Source organism: Stegodyphus dumicola, chromosome 4 (genome assembly GCF_044657685.1).
Source record: "Stegodyphus dumicola isolate Sdum_Otavi_A_Nest chromosome 4, ASM4465768v1".
Taxonomy (NCBI): Eukaryota; Metazoa; Arthropoda; class Arachnida; order Araneae; family Eresidae; genus Stegodyphus; species Stegodyphus dumicola.
In genome coordinates, this window is record NC_140771.1 from 34,358,243 (window position 1) to 34,375,760 (window position 17,518).

The 17,518-nt window shown below is 30.2% G+C and overlaps 1 protein-coding gene across 2 annotated transcripts in view; it reads left to right on the forward strand.

The window, feature by feature from the left end:
• The window catches only part of LOC118183086 (cationic amino acid transporter 3-like), a 165,934-nt gene that overhangs the window by 138,659 nt on the left and 9,757 nt on the right, over positions 1-17,518 (forward strand). For both annotated transcript variants that reach the window (XM_085814717.1, XM_035352509.2), the window contains exons 10-13: positions 4,158-4,260; positions 6,089-6,154; positions 9,392-9,576; positions 17,048-17,214. In XM_085814717.1, coding sequence (XP_085670843.1) covers positions 4,158-4,260; positions 6,089-6,154; positions 9,392-9,576; positions 17,048-17,214 — 521 coding nt within the window. The remainder of the gene's footprint in view (positions 1-4,157; positions 4,261-6,088; positions 6,155-9,391; positions 9,577-17,047; positions 17,215-17,518) is intronic.

A 17,518-nucleotide genomic window follows, 5' to 3' on the forward strand; every position in this document is an offset into this window, starting at 1 on the left:
TGTATGAAATATTGATTTATTTTTAAAGTTTGCAGTTATCTGTTGGTACAGTTGTCTCTTGGATAACATGGTTCTGAACTCTGCATTCTATTTAAATGCAGATTTATTTCAACTAATTGTATACATTTTAGAGATATGTCACAATATGAAACATTTTAGAGATCTGTAATATTTTGAAGAACTTGCAGATGAACTGCACATCTTAGAAATATTGGCACACTTTAGAGAATGTTGAGTTTGTAATGAATGAATAAAAAAAGTAGATTTATTATTACTTAAAATATAGTTTATCAAGGGCTGTCATAAAATGTACAGAAATCTGCTATAAAATATTGTATTTTGTATGACTAGTGTTAGAGTCCGGATAACATTTTATAGTGTGTCTTTATAAAATGATATTACATTAGATGCAGACTAACAGGTGATTAATCATGTCAAGCTAAAGAAGTAAACTTAGGGATCAATAAACAAATATTCTACCATATGATAATTTATTGTAAGGATACAACAATTAATACATACAGTATGTAAAATAAGTGACAACTGCTTGCTCATGCAATGTTACTACAAAAGAAATATGACTAAAAAAGAAGGGATTAGGGATTATTAAGTTATGGCAAAGCACACGAGGGCTATCTGCCTAAAGGGAGGGGTGCCTTCGTAGAGGACTTTCTAAGGGAAACTGGCTCGTATACACGTTACACATGGAGAAAACCACAAAAACGCCCATGCAGCCAGCCCGTTTGTGAGATTCGAACCTCGGACCGAACTACCAGTGTTCAGCATCTTTACCGCTCGGCCGCTGGTGGGCCCCTAAAAAAGAAGGAATGCAGAGGAAGACATAATGATCAAACCTTAAGTGCATATGTGCAAGTATGAAATATTTTCTACATTTTTTTGGTGATGTAGCCTTTGACTATGTATCATGTGACTAAGCTAACAAAATGGCCACATCTGTAGTGGAAGATGCTTATTTTATACAATAAACTTATTTAGGTAATTGTGATTAGGATGAAAGAAATTTAAACCACTATATTTTTGCAGACTGTGGGACATGGGATCTGAAGTTCATTCGGCCTTGTTAATTTTCTTGAATTTTGCTTAAAGACATCACAAATAACTTTAATGTATTTTTCTGATATGCAGAGTCACTCAGTACTTTGTACTAACAGCTCCTCTATTTAAATTTCTTGCAACAATGGATTTTTTTTTACTTGGATGTAGTTTACTTCCAAACTTGATCGAAATATGCACTAATATTTGTTTTACTGAATTCCAACACCTTCTGTACTGAAGACATAACCTTTTGTCTACTGAAGATGTAACATAATTTTATTCCTGTGTGGAGTGCTGGGAAGAAAGTTTATTTGATATTTCACTCAATTATCCCTTAGTTTTCATCTCGATACCTTTTATTTTGCTATTTTTGTAAATTGTTATAACTGCATACTTTTTTACTAACTGCTTTGCCATATTAATTAAATCGCATTTATGATAGATTGTTAGAAGTTAAATTTTAATTATGAAAATTTATGTGCATTTTTAAAAAATAGCAATGGTAATTTATTTAACATTTTTCCTACAGTGTTCAAGAACCAACTGTACATTTTTTCAATGTTTATTCATTAAAAAGCTACAGAATGTTAATATTTCACACAAAGTTATATTTTGTTTGTTATGGAAATGCATTTACGTAATCAGACTTTAAACTTCTTAACATCTAAGACACCTTCTGCACCAAAAAATGGATCAGTACATGACTCATTTTTTGTACAGAACTAGCCTTATACTTTATTCTGTAAAAGAAAGTCAGTAAATGAAGTTTCATAGCTACTTTTGAGAAACTGAAATGGATAAGGAAGAATTATTTCTTTTCTTCTAGACTTCTTTTGAGAACTCTATTGGAAAGGAATAGAACATTACTGACTTAAACATAATTAATTTTCCAGGAAACCGTGATCCCACAGCTGTTTGTAAAAGTGAGCCAGAAGTATTGCCTTCAGCAATATATGACCATCACATAAATTTGGCAAACAAGAAGTGGTTCATAATCTAGCAGTGTTTTTTTTTTTTTTTTTTTTTTTTTTTTTTTTTTTTTTTTAGTCCAAAGGGGTTTTGACCCTGAAGGACTATAGTTTTCATTTAGCGAATTTGCGTTGGTTCACTATAAATGTTCATTTCACTTTTCAAACTATTGCCACCAAATGTTGGAGTCCTGCATTATATTTGTAAGAATTAAGTAATGAAAAATCTGCATATATGTATGTATATTTCTCACATTGTAATAAAACAATGGTACTTAATAGCCATCAAATTTTGAATGATGTAATCCTACTATGAATATGGGTACGTGGAAGCCCAAATATGAAATTTGGAATTTGTTTTATGATCAATTTCATATTTTGTAAAATTTTAACAAATTTTTGAGTAACAAACTCAACGATTGAAAAACGAGTAATGGCAACATTGTGCAGAAAAAAAACATTTTTACCTCCAGCGAACGAGACTCTGTATCGGAAATTCTAAAGATATGCTCAATTTAAAACTAATTTGTGATATTGCTCTTGAGCTGAATTTTATGGTTTAAGTACGAAGAACGCGCCCCTTTAAACGTAATTTAAAATCTGAAACTTTTCAGATTTTTTTTTTTTTTTTTTACGCTGCTTGGGAAAGCCTTTAAATTTCCTTAAGATCTTCAAAATTTTAACATGCAATTTTATGTTGATATTCAGCCGTTTCTAGAATTCTATGATTTATATTGGAGGTTTGCAAACCTGGTCTTTTATAGAATCATATCAAAATCATTCACAGTTAAACTGAATAAGTTCTTTTTTATGACTCTGAATAAGTTCTTGCTAACTATAGTAATCTTGATGAAAATCAGTAATAGGGAATGAATCGAGAATAATTCAAAATACAAAAAGAATCGTGCAAGGAATAGGGTTTGAGAATCAACTTAATCAAACCAGAAACTCCATGATTTGATTTCTTTCAACAGAGCTCTGAAATTCCCTAAAACCTCCTTTCTATATGGAATTAGCAATAAAATACTGTAATAATAAAAAAAAATGTTAAAAAATTGTGGGAATGATAAAAATTAAACTCATTTTTAAATGGGAGGAGAAATATTCTACTTCCCTTAAATGCATAATTGATGCAATCTCTCTCTCTCTCTCTGTATACTCTATGCATAATTACTCTATGCATGATGTACTATACTCTATGCATAATTGATGCAATCTGCAATTGCAATCTTATTTGTATATCACTATTGGTTTGTGGAATTCCAGAGATATCAGATGCAAATACCAGCATGAAGAAACTAATTGTGAATGGAGATACTTGTAAAGCTGGATGTTTTATGTAAAGCAGTATTTTGCCTGCATGTTTTGACAGCACACTACCAGTATACATTTTAAAAGAATTTTATGCAAACTGAATTTTGAGTCTATCATTTTCTTTCTTTCATCATGTAGGGAATTCTCTTGTTTGAAAAAGACATATATCATCTTCCTTTGTACTTCATTAATTGTTTGATGTTTTACTGTCAAACCTTTCTCTATTGATATATGAATCCTAAAAATTAAAAGAGAAAGATCAAACATTAAATCATAGGTATAATTATAAAGAAGAGAGAAATAAAGTTACTTAAGAGGAAAAGCAAACTACCGTGTATTTCCATGTATAAGCTGAGAATCTTTGAAACATTTTATTAAGCTAAATTATGTGGGGTCAGCTTATATATGGATTCACTACTCTCACACACACTCTCTTATTTAACCCAACCTTAGCTGGCATTATGCCAAAACATTTTAAATCGTCCACCAGGACTGTTATCTAATAATCTGTTGTACCAAGCATAAATGTAAGAACTGAAAAAATATTATCTCGTCCTCATGGATTGTACTCAGTTTTTATAAATGAATGGACCTATGCAGTGAACGCATCTATATGCTTACAGTCACACAGAAGTTAAATATTTTAGACTTTCAATAAAGTCTGTTCATGACATGAACTTTTTAGACTTTATTGAAACTAAAAAAAAGATGTGCATTCTTTAATATTTGTAGAGATATTTATTTTATCTCATGAAAGATATTTTAATTGTTTTCTTAGCTATCACAATTTTATGTTAATTTATGCTTTACCATTTTAAGGAGTTATGGCTATGATGTTTAACGTTCAAGAACTGGCTGATATGATGTCTATTGGTACTCTTTTAGCATACTCATTAGTTGCTGTATCTGTAACTATCCTAAGGTATGTATTCATAATTTTAACTATGATTAAAATTATAATCTTTAATACTATGGCATTAATTGTAAAAGAGTGATATTATATAAATAAGGTACTACAAAGTCTGGTCATACTACAATGTTAATTGTAAAACAGTGTCAAAGATATACTAAATATAGATATACAGTACAAAGTCTTGAGTTCTAGAATTATTGGAACTTCGAACGATTCTGGATTTTTAAAATTTTCAGATTTTAAATGTAATAAAATGACATGTGAAAATTATAAAGTAAAAAATATAAAATAGCTCTTTGTGAAATGTATTATTATGATCCTAAGGGAATTAGATTTGCTAAAAATGTTTAGAATTTATTTGTTTTATTAAAAATTTGTGTAAATGCAAGCTGTTTATGCCACTTAATTTCTTTTACAAATACTTCCTCATTAATTTTAAGACACAATTTTTTGTACTATTTAAAGTTCCATTGTTCAAAACCTGTAATTGCTGTGTTGAAAATTCTGGCTATACTATTAATCAAAACCTTTTCATATCAAAAACCTCGTTGTTTACTTTCTTCCCCCTTATAACTTCTCTACTTAACAATATTTTCTAGATTTAAAAACCATAGTACAGATTTCACTATCCATTAGTTGATTTCTGATTGGGGCATTTTTATCACAATGGAAGATTTCCATTATATCATCATCATTTATTATCTGTTCTTCACATTTCTTCATAAATTCCATTAATTTGAAAATTACACCTTCTATAGCATTCAGAATCTAAACCAGAAAAAGGTTGTCTTCCTTTTGAAGTCGTGCTTTCTTAACCCAAAATTACACCAGTGCCACTCACTATACAAGGCAAATACCAAATATGCTTTCATTTTGTAGATCATACTAGAGCTTCCAGGGTCAAAAAATCTTTTCAGTATAATTGAAAATTTGTCTTTAAGCCAAGAAAACATAATCAGCTGGATGAAATTAGTAAGTTAAGGAAGTAAGGAAGAGTGTAATTAGCTATTTTTAACTGTACTTAAGGTCTTTAGTGTTTGATTATTTCTCTCTTTCCTGCTCCATTTCTAAACTCCCCCCCCCCCGATTGTCTACTAATCTGGGTAATCAGCAGTTTCTATATGCTATTAGCTGGCCAGTAGTTGTGTAGCTAAAACTACAAAACAGTGATAATGTACCCATATTCTCTTCCCAGCTGTTGAATGGTCTGGTTGTGTGAAGATTTCATGAATTTTCTCATTATAAGGAAATGACAGGCCGTTTGCCCTTAACAAATTCTCCACAAAGATATGTTCTTGGAAACAGGGAATCCTAATGTGTTAAGACTGAGTAATCTAATCTGCCTTTTATTTTGACTGTATTGTTTACGTGAAACCTATAGTTTCAGTCTGCTGTTAATTTCTGTTTGTTTCACTGTAATTATTGTAACAGTATTTTCAGTAAATAACAGTAGTTTGCTGATAATAGATAAATTGCTTTTGAATCTTATGAAAATTTATCCAAAGCGAAGACTGGAAATAAATGTACTATCATAGGAAATATTTTATTTTTAATTTTTCTGGAAAATTGTTTTGGTTTTCAGTGTTAATAAATTAATTTTTTCATGTAAAATGTTTTAATTTATTATTTCTGAAAGTAAATCTAATTGATCTTGAAATGTAAGGAATCTATTATGTAGCTCTGCAGTATAAGTAGCTACTAGTATGGCATATAGTGCACATACAAAAACAAGGCATTGTCCCTAAATTTTCTAACATAATAAAATTTTAGTTATCTTCAGTATAAAAATAGCATTAGCAAAATGAAATCTTAAAATTTTTTTTGCCCCCCTTTTCAGATACAGCTGTGATGATGGAGCAGAGAATTCAGTAAATAAGCCTCGCTATTCTTCAATAGCACAGAGGTAAGTGATATACTAGAAATATTAATCATTTCATTGCATAATTATGTTAACCTTTTTCACGTGGGTTTGAAAAATAGCTATATTCTTTCACTGGGAGCTCTTTGCACAGTAGTTAAGAAAAGGGCGAAAAAATCACATCAAGCTTTGAGTATGAAGGGAATAGTGGCTTTTTGTTGGAGGGAAGGGAAACATCAGCCTTGCCTTTCAATCCAGTTCAAAGCTTCAGAGTTAGAGTATGGGAAATATTCTATTCTTTTTAACCTTGCAGAAAACTAGTTATCATGAAACTAATTATCTGATGAAAAACTAGTTATCATTTTGTCTTAAAAAGAAGTATATGCTGCTAATAAAGAATTTTGTTCAAAAAACACATTCCATTTCCTGATTAAAATATTTTTTTTAATTTTGCACTTAAAACATATTAAAAATAAATGAAGGATTCAACAGTTAAATGTATTATTATTTGACAGTATAGAAAATTATAACTAAGAACAATAATCAGACCTGCCCATTATTTATTTATTTATTTATTTTTTTAGTTTAAGCATTATTCTGATTTTGAAGAGCAATATGAGTATCGCAATCTTGAATATCGTTATTACTTCATATGCTGAAGTGTCATTTATATTTTTTTAAGCCTGTAGATGAATGTTATTATTCTGCACCACTAGTAAAATCCATTCCTGGAGAAATACAGATTGTTCATTGCACTGGTATTGCTTGAATCACCATTTACAAACACATGCAGTGACAAAACTTGTCAATGCACAAGACAAAATAATTTGTTTATCATCTATACAATTCCTTAGACATGACCTGTCTTTAGACTGTTGCCACTTTCTTTCACTTTTTTAACCTATTCATAATTTTTGTTTAGAATATTTTGTGTTCAAGATAGAAATGCAGAAATAAACACTGGAGCTTTTCAAAATGAAATCCTAACTGAGTTCAGTTTTAATTTTATTCAATAACAAATTTAGTTTTATTATTTAGCAACATTAGAATTTATTTTTATCTTAGAAGAGAAATGGAATAGTTGTTTGACCTTTTATATTACTGCTGCAATTCTTTTTTGAACACAAAACTATTTTAAACTGAAATGCATGAAAATATTTTTTAGATAAAAATCTTGGACAGTATCAACTAACAAAATATTTGTTCTATTTTTTATGATGCTGTACATTTTTAGAATTTTAAAATGTTTAAATTGCCTTTAAAATATTAGGTTGTGGTGTGAAGTTTCTAGGTCTCAAGCTTTTTATTATTACATTCTTATATGTGGGGGGAAGAAGGTTGTCTCTCATCTCTTTTTGAGAGAAGAGATTAGTAGCTGTTTCTATGTCCAAGTATTTCTCACTAAGAACCCACTGGTTCTAACTGAGAAATAATTTAATGAACTAGAAAATGGTATGATATCTTACTTCAAAACACAATTCTGACGTAAACATTTCCAGTAGTGGATAAATTAATAATTTTTTTAAACTTTTTTAAAAATTTATTTTGTCTGATAAATTGCTCTATGCTAATAGGAATAATAAAAATTTATGTTTAATTGGTCTAAATTTGAGATTCGTTTTGTCATTAAAAAGCTTCATGGTAAGCAAGCATTTCTAAACATAGTTGTGGATGTTTCATAACTTTGGAATTTTAATTTTCAATATAATTTTATTTTGTTTTATCAGAGTATGGCAAAGGATACAAGGACTATCTGTTTAACATACGGGATGCTTTCACATAAAACTCTCTAAAGCTTGAAAAAGGTTTCTAAAGCTGTTCAGCATCCGTTCAGCCACTAATTGCCATTTTGAATATTACAACAACCCAAAACTTCACTCAGATATTAACACCAATTTTGGAATATTTGTCATTTAAAAATAATATTAAAATTAATTTTTATCGCTCGAAATATTTTTATTAATTATGCTGCCTTTGCATACATATTAAAAACTAGTATAAAATGAACCAAAAGCAAACTAAAAGAATGATATTAAGTTAATTTTCAAACACAAATTGAAACCACATTAAAAAGAAATTAAATTTGGAGGAATTAGAAAAATTTTGCATTTGTAAATGCTTTCAAGTTTTTAAAAATCATTCCTCAAGATTTTTTCCTAAAATGAAAATTGCTTGATATTTAATCTCCACTCCAGTTTCTGATGAATTTTTCTTCCTGATTTCAGGAAAGTAATTTACAATGCTATAGGGCATTTCAAGTTACTGATAAAATAATATTCTTTCATGAGAATCTATTTGGAAGACTCTAAATAGTCTCATTTGCAATACTTAGTTTAATACAGCCTTTATAGCTTTTTAGGAATTAGCAAAATTTAACCATTTTTTATGACCAAACATTTTAATGATAAAACAAAGATTTTGTTCAAAATAGTTTACAAAAGAAACTCTAAATTTTTAAATTTAGGTACTCCAAGAATACATTGAAATTTAAGGGAAACAAAAACGTACCAGCTGAAAGATTAAGTGACAGTATTTGCAACAATCGTAAAGAAAGGAAGATCTTAAAAGGCAAATGTATTTGAACAAATAAAAACTTACTTCTTTCCTTTAACAAAACATTTCAGAAAACTAAATTTGCTAACATGCCATGTAGACTTGGCTGATAATTTTCCCTTACCCATTAAAAGGCTGCAACAAAAGAACACATTCCTCTGTGGGTCATAAAATAGTCTTCAACCTTAAGTGCTAGAATTCCTAACTCTGCAACAAGAAAATTTCCCAAGTTCTTAGTGAACACATAAAATGCTCTGGACATGTATGTCCCAGCTGCCATGAAATATTTAAGAAAGCGATAATAGTATGAAGATATGTGAGTAAAGTGTTAATGTATTGAGCAATGCAAAATTCTTAACAAATATACAACTATATGACTTGCATACTAAAGGAATAATAATTGGTTACATTAAAGTATAGTTAGTTCAATATAGTCTAGTTAGTTAGTTAGTAGTCTATTTAGTTTCAAGTATTAAAATATATTTTAATATTTAATTGGAATTATTGTTCATAATTTTATATATTTAATGTTTTGCTTACTGTACCAAAAAAGGCCTATTCTTACAAATTCAGGTAACAGGTCACTCTGTATATTAGGTCATTTTTCTAAGAATAATCTCTGAACAAAATTTGGCTGTACTGTTTATTGTAAAAAGTAGTATTTTTTTACATTCGTTGGAGCAAATAATTTTTATGCAACCTAATTTGTTTTTCTTTTTCTTTTTTTAGTCCAGAAAAGAGAGGTTGGGAAAATGATTCTCGTGTGAAATCATCCAGTATAACAGGTTCTTTGGCACTTCCTCTTGAGAAGCTAACCTATAATGCAGTTTTAAGGCAACTCTTTAACATTGACAGGCTTCAGAAACCAAACAAACTAACATCCAAAATAAGCATTTGGTTAATAGGAATTACATGTTAGTGATATTTTTCTTATTTTAGATTTTGGTTGGATAAATATTTTTGCCATTTTATGTTGAATTATTATAATGATTTCAAATTAAAATAGAAGTCCCAATTAAAATACTGGAAAGAATTTTATTCCTTTTCTCTGGTTTGTTGTGAAGCATATGAGAAATTGTATTCATCAATTTCTACAATTTTATGGGAATTTGTTTTTTGCCATCAGCCTGATTTGGATCTGTCTAAGAAGCTACAATATATGTGATTAAAATTAAGAATTATCAATTGAGATTACTATGAAGTCGGAAAATCCTTTTGTTATTGGCACACAAAAGAGCTTGCAACTGAGGCTAGTTTTTGTGAAAAGAAAAGTTTAACTGTTGTTGACTATGAGTAAATTCAAATGTCTGTATTGAGATCTTATTAATAACTTAAAAAAACTAATTCAGAAGTCAAACAACAAAAATCCATGTTATATTTTCAAATTTTCACAGGACTAGTTTCGATGGTTTTTACCGAACCACCATCCTCAGCTGCAAAAGCGCAAATGAACGAGATAGGATATAATGATTAGATAAGATAAGAAAGGCTGGAGAGAAAATAAGCTAGTGGCACCATCTGTCATCTTAGAAATCATCTTAGAAAGGATTTACTGTGCTTTCTGACCCTAACTGTAGCAATTTATTGGTATGAAAACATTTTGTGTAGTAGAATATAATCTATTCATGCGAGCCCTGTCATAAGAATAATTTAATAAAGAAGCAAAATTATCATTGTATTCAAAATTGCATTTTTTGAGCGAGGTAGTAAGGAGTTCTGACTTTCTTATCAGTTAAATGTTGCTATTTCGGATTTTTAACTTGCTAATTTAACATTTATTTTATTTTTTTTAAGCCCAGGGCTTTAGACCCAAAAATATATTAGTCTCAAAACAACATTTTGCGTGGTTTTCACTTTCTGCGTTGATTCACTTTTCAAACAGTTGCTACAAAATATTGCCATGCATTATATTTAAAGAAACTAAATAATGAAGATTATGCATGAATGTATGAATGTTTCTCGCATTTTCCAAAAACAACGGTACCTAGAGCCATCCAATTTTGAATAACGTAGTCCTCCAACCGAGCATGAGCACTTGGAATCCCGAATTTGGAATTTGTTTTATTAGCTATTTCCAATTTTGTAAAACTTTAGCTAATTTTTTATTAACAAACTCATCGATTTAAAAGCATACAATGGGAACACTGTACGAAAAAAAATGTATCTCCAGTGCCCGAAACTGTGTATCGGAAATTCTTAAATTATGCTCTTTTTAAATGTTTTGTGATATTGCTGTTGAATTGAATTTTATCGTTAAGTGCGAAGAACATTATATTTAATCAATAAAGGTACCACACAAAATGTAAAAAAAATATCCTTTTGGGCGTAATATATAATATAAAGCTTTCAGACTTTCCTTTATTCTCACTCTCTCTCTCTCTTTTTTCATTCAAATATAAACTGTAATATTAACAAAACTGACGTAGGTTCCTACTTACGAAAGGAGTTGAAAATTCATTGATTAAGGGATAGAGGATTTCTGCTTTGGAAAGAATGCTTTTAAGGAGTCTTTATAAAGGAATTCTCGTAATTACTCTGCGCACTTGAAAAGCACATAAACTCTATGCACTTATATCTATAACTTTGGATTAGTGTCTAATCAACAAATTGAAAGAACGGTAGTGGTACTTACTAGATAAAATTGTATCTCCCATTAAGGCTTTTATTTATGGGATCGACATTCCACATTGATACTGCATATGATAGACAAAGCATAACGTCGACACACATAAAGTCAACACTGACATATGAACGATAGTTATCAGCACAAACGACATGGTAAAAAAGAAATTTTAATAATGGTATAATAATAAGTAAAAGAATTATTGCACATTTTTTACGTGCACAGAATCTTCACAGGCATACAGTCGACACCACATACAGTTTGCCTATATATAATCGGCATTTTCATAATGGCCAACCGTGTGTAACCAAGAAAATAAGAATTTGATAAAATTAGCAATTTCCAGGGTATTATTTGCAATTTGCAGCTCATCAGCGCTTCAGCGGTAGCTTAACACTGATAGTTCGACAGGAGCTCAAATCCCAGCAAACAAGCTGGTTGCAAGATAATTTAGTTATTTCTTCATGTGTAAGGTAAATAAAGTTTCCTTTTCTCATACTTCGTGAAAACCTCCACGAAGGCATCCCATTTCTTAGACAAACAGTTCATGTGCTTTGCCATGATTCAAATAACCAAAGAAGAAATGAGGAGAAATGCAGTAGATACTAGCTATTCTAGGGATAGAACAATTAATAATAGATGTAGAAGAGCATTTTTGAAATCATTGTGTATCAGTTCCGGGGAGTTGTATATCACCAAGAGTGCTTAAATGTTAAATAACTTCAGTGCCTTTAATTGAGTCTGAAAATTGGAATGATGGAGTTGAATTTTTTTGAATTTTAAAATTTGCAATTTGCTAGGAAAGATGAATCTTCTGCTCAAGTGCTTGCAACAATTTTGAAAATTCAAAATTTCCGAATCTATGGGCGATGTGCGTGATTAATTACATCAAATGCTTCTAATAATTCTTCTAATAACTATTTTAGAGTTTAACATAAAAACTCTAAAATTGCGGGGACTGTAAATAATCTAAAGATATTTAGAAATACAACAAGATTTGACAGTTGAGGAAAACTGAAAAATACACTAATTATCATAAAAGATGAACAGAAAATAATTATAATGTAAGAAAGAAAAAATTTCTCCTTTCTTTTTGTTTATTTTCACAATTTTAAAAAAATGATATAAATCTAAAATTTGGTTACTTAGGGAAATTGCTATAAATTAAGCATAAAACAAATCAGTGCGAGAATGGTTTCGCTTACAAACTGAGACTGCAACACATTTCAACCAGTTTTAACCAGCTTCAGATGTTAAAAAGTTCCATAATTAAGATCTTCTTATTGTAAATGCACAAAATTTAAATCTTGGCATAAAATTAAATAACTTGGGCATTTAAAGCCCGAATGTTGGAAAATATCATAATTAAGAATTTTTAAATTTTCGCAATAGCATACGTACAAAATAATGATCAACAATTGATTCAAGGCTTTCATACGAATACAATAATCTGAATGGAATGTAAAAGATTATTACTATTCTAATTTATATTGAAAGTTGTTACACGACCTTGAAAAATCAATATTATAATTTATAAGGCAGACATGTAACTGAAATTATTAAATGCCACAAAAATGCAAATATAATGAGACTTTTCTAATGCGACCACTAACGGCGGCTTCAAGCGATTTTTAAGCCACTTATATAGATGGTTGCATTAGAGAGGCAAATGTATAAAAGCCTGTTTATTTATGTTGTAGGAAACACTTTTAGAGTTCGCCGTCATGACGTTAGAGTCATAAACTTATGTTAGAGTCAATCGTTTATGACTATGACGTTAGAGTTCGCCATCATGAGATTCTCTGTACATATATGTAAAACAGTTACAAATAATATGTCTTACTAAAACGATCTGACATATTTAGGCTTCTAAAATTATGTCAAAAATTTCAAAAAGGAAATCTAACAGAAAAAAAATCCTGATTTGGTTAATTTAAAGCAGTTAACACAGTTTATGATAAATAAAACATTAATTAAAGCATCACAGGCTTCAGTATGAGAAAAGATTAGCATGATCATCAAATCATATTATTTAGGTTATGGCCAAGTACCATAAGATTATCTGCCGAAGTGGATATGTGGTTTATAGCGAGGCCTTGATACAAAAATGATTTCATACGTCTGATAGAAACTAACTCGTATTTATGTTACACATGGAGAAAACCACGAAAATTTCCTGGTAAGCAGCACATCCGCCATGGATTGAACGCCAGTCGAACTACCAATATTCAACGATTTTTACCTCTCGGCTGCTAGTGGTCGAAGGTCATTTAAGTTATTCTCTGAATTTCAAAGTTATCGGTCTATGCTTCATTGCACAATTATTCATGCTCAGATTTTTGGAAACAAGAGATAAATTAAAAACTGGAATTCTAGATAACCAAGTTAAATTAAATTTATTTAATTTTCAGTTTTGATACGTTTTACTTTATGAATACGAAAAGCTCCCACGTATGATTTATTTGGAGCTCAATTTGGAGAGTAGAATGAATAAGTTTCTTTAATTTGGTTTGGTTTACTTGACTATAACAAAGTGCACGAAAGTTATCTGCCTAAGAGGATGGTTGCCTTCGTGGCGGGCTTCCTAAGGAAAACTAGCTCGTAACCACGTTATATAGGGGAAAAACCACGAAAAGTTGCTTTGCTAGGAATCAAACCCAGATCTACCAACCAGGGTATTTAGCAACTTAACCGCTCGGCCGCTTTTAAGTTTCCATAAGCTTTACACGTAATTGTAATTAATATAACTACTATGAGTAAAAATCCTTTCTAAGATATCCATCCATGTTTCAGCCTATCAGCGGCCGAGCGGTAAAGACGCTGAACACTGGTAGTTCGGTCCGAGGTTCCAATCCCGTGAACGGGCTGGCTGCACGGGCACTTTTGTACTTTTCCCCATGTGTAATATGTATACGAACCAGTTTCCCTTAGAAAGTTCTCCACGAAGGCATCTCTCCCATTAGGTAGATAGTCCTCATGCGCTTTGCCATAGTTGAATAATCCTAATCCATCCTTGTTTCTAGTTGATTTTTGGTATTCTGTGAAGATCATCACCCTAGAAAGATGATATTCAGTACAAGTGTTTGTTTATACCTGTAGAAATGCCTGTCACTTTTGGAAGTGATCGTCTTAAGGAGATGGTCGCCAATCGTTTATGGGCTACTAGATGGTCCGGCTCTGAGTAGATTATGCATTGGTTCATCGTAAAATGCATTAAATCCTCTCTAAGGAGATCATCCACGTTTCTAATTATTTTGGTCTTTGGTGGAAGTGGTCGTCTTAAAGAGATAATGCTCGGTACAAGTGTTAATTTCTACTCTGGGAAATTATTTTGGAAGAGGTCGCCATAAGAGGGTTCACTGCATATTAAATGTTTAAATCCAGATCACGTGGTTATAGGATCCATTTTAATTAGATTTTAAAATTTTAGTAAAATAAAAAATCTGAAAGGTTTCAGATTTAAAATTACGTCCAAAGGGGCCTTTTTTTTAACATTTTGTGTGTTACCTTTATTTATTAAATATCATGTTCTTCGCACTTAAACCATAAAATTCAGTTCAAGAGCAGTATCGCAAAAAAATTTTAAATTGAGCACATTTTTAGAATTTCCGATTCACAGTCTTGCTCGCTGGAGATAAAAATGTTTTTTCTGTACAACGTTGCCATGGCTCGCTTTGAAATTCTTGAGTTTGTTAATCAAAAATTCGTTAACGTTTTACAAAATATGAAATCGATAATAAAACAGTTGCCCATATTCGCAGTAGGATTACGTCATTCGAAACTCGATGGCTCTAGGTACCGTTCTTTTATCACAATATTTAGTGTCAACAGTTTGAAAAGTGAAACGGACATTCAGAGTGATTTGACGCAAAATGAAAACAATAGTCCCTCAGGGACTAATAATTTTGAAATAAACCTCTTAATTTTAATAACTGTGGTATTCTTGTTTTCAAACTTAAGTGCAAAATTAAACAATTGTTTCCTGTGCAGATACGTTACTTTTAATTAAAATCAAATGAGAAAAAAAAAATATGCGAAAATTAATTAGCTAAAAAATTTAGTACTATTCTTATTGCAAACCGTAACTTGAAATTGCATCTACAACTGTTTCTTACACCAAAGCTCAGGATGAATTCGTTTTCTGTTGTGCGTCAATAAATGTTTCACTAAACCGCAGCTTAAGGCTATAACTACATGCGGTGCGAGGAGAGTAATTACTAAAGACCTGACAATGACCAACGCTGGACAATTCGCCTTCCCCGCTGGCTTCCATCGCGAAAGCTTTTCCTGCTAAACACCTCTCTATTTTTAACCTTAACAAAAACAGCAGCTAGCAAATCTTGTTTCTTCTACTCGCACGTTTCCGGTAATCCAAAGTTACAGTTGTTGAGATAAAACTTTTATCACCCAGCTTGGCAGTCTTTCTAAACATGCCTTATATTTCCCATTGCAAACGAAGGGTGACATTTTTTTCGTTCCTTATTTTCCGGGGACATTCTTTCCGTTTCCCTTTTTTTCTGGGTGACATTTTTTCCTACAACCATAAACAAATGCTCTGAATTTCACTCAGAACTACTTGAAAAACATGCATATAATGTTGTTTTATAAGAATTATTTTGTTGTACCTGTTTTTTGTCCTCATGTAAAATTTGAATACATTATCCCGTGCTCTTATCTCAGCAACTAAAATTAAGAGATTATCAAAACGTAAAATGTAATAAATTATGAAAATTACTTATCCTAGTTGCAGTGAAATTTGTATATTTTATAATTATAATATTTCATACATATGTTTTAAATTGTATATTATTTTGTACCTTTTATTATTTAATTTAATATATGTCTTTTCTAAATAGCAGTTATAATAAAGTCAATATTCCTTGTAGATTTTAACATATTAACAGCAGATTATATGAGTAGATTGTTTAAGAAATGGTAAAGAATGGGGATTTACAAACTTACTAAATTCACAGTCTAAAGTTTATTCTTTACATTGTATGTCAATAAAATTTCTGTGTTTCATCTATTTAGTTTTAAATATCTGCTGAAGCTTCATATAAAGATTCTGATAATGATGAAGGTTTTATATGTTTTACATTTTTTATTGTTATATTAATCTCAGTTTATACTGAAGGGATACATTTTAAATTTCTCAGTGAAATGAAGAGAATTAGAAAAATGAACTAAGATCAGTTTGTAAATTGCAATATTAAACATTTCTCCATTTCAAAGCAGTTGTATGAAAATGCAATAATAATGTTTTTTGACAGTCTGTAGATTGCTGATTTCAAAATGTAATAAAATTAAAATTTGTTGTTAAATCAAAATCTTTTTTCAAATGTGAAAAAAAAAAGTAATTAAAAAAATCTTTTAAATATATTATCATTCATGATTCCAGATAATTTTAGCCTTTTATGTGTCTTAGATAGCTATCAGTGGTATCAATTTGCATAATGAATTTATTCTACTGAAGTCTGTTAAACAAAAATGCTGAAGTAGAAGTATGTTGGTTTATTAACAACTATATATTAAGATACAACAACATGCCAAATAAGTATTAATTTAGAAGTCAAAATAACTTCTAAATTAAACTATACATTAATTATTACAATTAGTTTCAAAACGTCATGTAGCACAAAATAATTTTTATTTTATATTTTTCTGTAATACTGTTAATGCTTTGAAATGGTCTGTTACGTGTAAAAGTAGACAAATGATCATCAATGTAGGCATTTTTTAATGAAGTGTTTTCTTTTTTTCAGGTATATTAATATGTGCTATGGATGTGCAGCTAGCTGTATATGAAGAACAGATTATACTTTTTGACATAAGACCACTTACAATTTTAGCTGTGAATATTGCTTTAATTTTGATATGTATTATAATGCTGCAGAGGCAGCCAGTGGACCAAAAGAAACTTTCTTTCAAGGTATTCCCTATCTTCATATTTGATGATAAAACACTGAATTAAAATGACACCTATTTGTGATTTAAAGAGTTTAAAATTAATTTGATTCTCCCTAGATAAGATGTTGCTGTAAAATGAAATGCTGACAATATTGTAAAATCAGGAACAGATGTGTTAGATGCACCATATTGGTGAAAAGTTACTGCTGAAAAATTTGGTGAGAAAATCGCATTTTCAGAGACCTGTTAGGCTTAAAGTGCAAAATCTAAACAAAAAACTTAAATAATGAAAACAGTGTCAAAGCATGTGAATTTACCATTTGAAA